Genomic DNA, 4,477 nt, shown 5'->3' on the forward strand with positions numbered 1-4,477 from the left:
ATCCCTCCCGCCCAACAAATACACGACTCTTTCCAATTTTTCTTTATTTTGCACTGCAAGTCTCATTGTTTTTGGATTGTGTTGTTAGCGTAGTATTCTCTTCTTCAACTTCCCTTGGGTCTGAGTTAATTTTTTTATGATTATATTAATGTATAACACTTCCAATCACCCAACCCACACAGAAGGGGGAAAGTGGCTCTGATATGTTGAAAATTATATGTAGCACCTGTTGCAACTTCTTTTCAGTACTAATGTGACTCATGTTCAACCTATTCTTTCCCAGGTACCCCATTCCACCTTTTGATTTCTCTGTTAAAGGAGTTTCTTCAATATCAGTGGATGTACATAAATATGGTTTAGCTCCCAAAGGAACAAGTATAGTTCTTTATAGAAACCATGAAATCAGAAAGGTAAGGCAATGATTTACTCAAAAATGCTTAGGGCAGTAACTGAAATTATTTGTAGTCTTTTTAGTTTATACCTGAATTATAAACTGATTATTCAATATTTTTACTGTTAACTTGTGCAACTTTTTGGAAACATCTCACAGAATATGACATATCCTAATGTTCGGAAAGTGTACTTTATTTCAAACTCTTTTTTTTTTTGCTTGAGTTGGTATCCATCAATACTATGAAAATAGAAATTAGCGTATCATATTTGATTATTGGTGTTTCCACCTCAGTTTTTTTCTAGTGAAAGGGTCATTTTACAGACAATATGTTGCATCATAGAATCTGACTTATCATTTCTCTTGGCTCTTGGTCATAGCATGGTAGACATCATAAGCCAAACATTTGAAGAGTTCTATCTCTTTCTCTTCCTTAGGAAATCATGAAGAGTTGGTAGATGAAACATTTTTGCATTTCTTCTTACGTAAGTATATTGGAGAAAAAAACTTTCTTTTTCTGAATACAATTATAGACACAGGAGTTAGAAGACGAATTGTATAACAGGGCAAGCCCTTTGGCTCATGAACATTAAAGCAGTTATCAATTAACTGAAATTCAAGTACATCATTTTTCATATGGATATTCCTTAAAATCACTCCTCTCGAGTCATAGTGCATCTCATGCCCAATTCTTAAAATTTTAATAGAATCAAAACTATTTCAAGTTTACAGCCCCTGTGAACATATGAAATTTCATTTATAGTAAAGCGTATTAACAAAAAGTAATTACGTTGTTTGTGTGGGGTAGTTCTCTGATTTTGTGATGAGAAAACTATTTAAAAAAAAGTGTAAACCATCTTATTTTTGCAACGTAAAGCAGCTATTTAACCATGTGGGTTTTGCTTTTCGTGGGAGTTTCTATTCTAGTAATTAAAGAGACTATGTGCTAAGGTAAACGCAGCACGTTCTATAGGTTTTTGTTTTCCCTGTGTTCCTAGTTGTTGTATGGATAACTTCTTCTTCCCTTTATTGTATTTTCCACTTTTCTGTCTAATAATATTTCTTTTTCTATTAAAAAAGAAAGTTTCTATAAATATATCCCAATTCTCTTCTATCTGTATTTCTCTTATATCGATTACCTTCTCTACAACATGGCTTTCTATTATTGGAAAATTGTTTGCCGATTTACTTGCAGCTGATTACTAACGTATTTTCTTTGTCTTCTGGATTCTACAGCATCAATTTGTTGCCGGTAAGTTACTATTTGATTCTGATTAATGTGCTCGTGCATGTGTACAACCTACAAGGAAAGGGAAAGATGATAGATGGTGACATAAACTTTGGACAAGAGCTAGTCTTCAATATTTTTGTCATAGATAGTGGATAGTCATTTATCTTTATGGGGAAATCTTTTTGTCTCTTGGAATAATTCCCTTACAGTTTTCTTACTAATTATTGTCAAATTGTCAACGTCACAGTTACCGAGTGGTCTGGTGGGTTGTATGTGTCTCCAACCATAGCTGGAAGCAGGCCTGGAAGTCTAATTGCGGGTGCGTGGGCAGCAATGATTTCTCTAGGGAAAGAAGGTTACTGTCCACAACCTCTCTGTTCTGCTTCGACATAATAATTTGATTTCCCTTTCTGCTAACTGTGTTCCACACAAATGTATGATGTACGGAAAAATTCTGGTGTGTTGTGTTCTTCAGGTTACTTGAAAAATACAAAAGCAATTATGGAAGGGTCAATAAGAATACAGAAAGGGTGAGATACTGCTTCCCTTTCTTTCTGTATGTACTCTAATGTCGTGCCTTTTATATAAGTTTTTAATGTAATGATTGTGTTATATCTGCAGCATAGAGGAGATTGCTGAGTTGTATATTGTTGGAAACCCTGACATGACAATCGTGGCTTTTGGTTCAGATGTTCTGGATATATTTGAAGTGAATGATGTTATGTCATCCAAAGGGTGGCATTTGAATGCATTACAGAGACCCAACAGGTAGGGCTTTAAAATTGGGGTGGAGTGTTGAAATTTTTTTAAGGGGATGGACTGGAAAAAGATTGAATACCTCTGAAGTATGACTTGTTTATACAAGATATCTGACACCACTTCTGTCATAAAACTTTAACTTAAGGTTTAAATTTTGTAGATCTTGTTTTTCTTATATACTACCTAACTCTCTTTGAAGAAACTGAAAAAAAAATTCGTGTGTTTGTTTGAATCAGCATCCATATATGTGTTACACTACAACATGTGCCAATTGTTGAAGACTTTCTGAATGATTTGAAGGAATCTGTGAAAACTGTAAGTTGCTTACTTATATGGAATCCCATAATAAATGAATCATTTATTACATTTATATGAAATTTAAGATATTCTCTCCGGGACACCAACAGAAGGTGGTTGCAGAGAACAGGATGACAGTTGATTTAACAGTTCAGTGGCTGATAATACAACACATTGAGTATGATTTGTATTTTCTGTTTTACTCTTTTCTTCCTTTCCAATTTCAGGTGAAAGCAAATCCAGGTCCAATAAGTGGAGGCCTGGCACCTATATATGGCGCCGCAGGGAAGATGCCAGATAGAGGCATGGTCCAGGAATTGCTGGTAGATTATATGGACGGTACCTGCTAATGCCATTCAACATTTGTTTCAGATTTTTCAGGCAACATCTACTGTAGTGGACCTTAATAATATCAATTTTATCGTCTATTCTTTTCCTATTTATCATAAATTTAAACGCTGAATTTAAATGAAAATAAAATAAGGCCCTTTTGTTTGTTATTGTACATTTTGGAACATCTGTTTCAAGTTCTGTATTTATATTTTTGAAAGTGTAATTCCCAGGAATGTTGAAACCAGAAAATTAATCCAAAGCCTAGTTTTTCAAGTTCTCATTTTTCTTATTTTGGTGAAAGTAAAAAGTTTGGTGACACTGATACCTTTTTAACACCGTGTCATTTGAGCATATTATCCTTTTTGGCAATCTTGCTTTTGACTTTGACATTAGAGACACTAATATTATCTGAGCAGGTCATGTGGAAGAACAAAAAATAATGCACATGTGAGTGATTGATGGTACAGAAACAAAATGTAAGCGTGTGTGATTGGTAATCATTGTTAAATTGTGTTTATCTTTTGTTATTAAAATGTGTTATAGTTAGCTTTTATGAAGGAGTTAATAGTGTAATTGGATTAAAGGCAATTGAAAGTGAACAATGAAAAAAAAAAAAAAGACTAAAAAGGAGAGTGTAAAAATTAAGATTGTTTTCATAAATAGAAATAGAATAAAAATGAGTAAAAGTAAGATAGAGATAAAGTGAACATTTTGCAAGTTTATAATTGATTTTATAGAAGGTAAAAAATAATTAAGTTTTCTTTTTTATGAAATGTTCAAATTGCCCTTTGAGTCACATTTAAAAATTAATTTTTATTATTTATATTTTATTTACCTACTAACATTATACTCTTATCACTTTTGGACAAATTGTAATTTAAAAATTGTCAATTTACCTTTGAAGTCCTTCAAGTACTATCATTCCTCCAAACTAATGCTTAAATAATGTAAATTGACACTTTTTATTTGGCATTGAATGGAACTAGAAAAACAAAGAAGGCACAAAAAGAAAAATAATAATAATTAATTTGATTATTAATAACAAGAAGACAATGAGTTCAATCATAATTAGGATTAACACAATTCTATTTTCTTACCAATAACTCAACTTGTTTTCCTTTTCATTGTGAGGTATCTTTATCAATGTTTTCAAGCACGCTTTCTAATAATTAGAGCTGATTTGTCAATTCAAACAGGCTTTACACTACTTAGACCTAGCCACAAAAAATAAATTAGTTTTAATCATTTTATCCTTAAAATATTTTTTTTCTTGAATGATCAACAAAAAAAAAACATTAAGTACTTATATTAATTATTTTAATATATTGTCAATAAAGTAATTTAATTAATTGAAGCCTAATAAACCAATATAGATAAAATTAAAAATTGAGCAAAAATTGTGAATTCTTCTTTTCCAAAGGAAAATTTGTGATTCATCTAAAATATGGAATAAGTTGTTTCTATTC

At 31.7% G+C, this 4,477-nt stretch overlaps 1 protein-coding gene across 1 annotated transcript in view; it reads left to right on the top strand.

Moving 5' to 3' along the window:
* The window catches only part of LOC106759382 (sphingosine-1-phosphate lyase), a 6,528-nt gene extending 3,239 nt beyond the window's left edge, over nucleotides 1–3,289 (top strand). The window contains exons 9-15 of the mRNA XM_014642534.2: nucleotides 284–410; nucleotides 1,628–1,643; nucleotides 1,870–1,977; nucleotides 2,098–2,152; nucleotides 2,244–2,390; nucleotides 2,618–2,696; nucleotides 2,906–3,289. Of these exons, the coding sequence (XP_014498020.1) occupies nucleotides 284–410; nucleotides 1,628–1,643; nucleotides 1,870–1,977; nucleotides 2,098–2,152; nucleotides 2,244–2,390; nucleotides 2,618–2,696; nucleotides 2,906–3,028 (655 nt within the window). The 3' untranslated portion in view covers nucleotides 3,029–3,289. The remainder of the gene's footprint in view (nucleotides 1–283; nucleotides 411–1,627; nucleotides 1,644–1,869; nucleotides 1,978–2,097; nucleotides 2,153–2,243; nucleotides 2,391–2,617; nucleotides 2,697–2,905) is intronic.
* The last annotated feature ends 1,188 nt before the right edge of the window (nucleotides 3,290–4,477 follow it).

This window comes from Vigna radiata, chromosome 4, assembly GCF_000741045.1.
Source record: "Vigna radiata var. radiata cultivar VC1973A chromosome 4, Vradiata_ver6, whole genome shotgun sequence".
Classification (NCBI taxonomy): domain Eukaryota; kingdom Viridiplantae; phylum Streptophyta; class Magnoliopsida; order Fabales; family Fabaceae; genus Vigna; species Vigna radiata.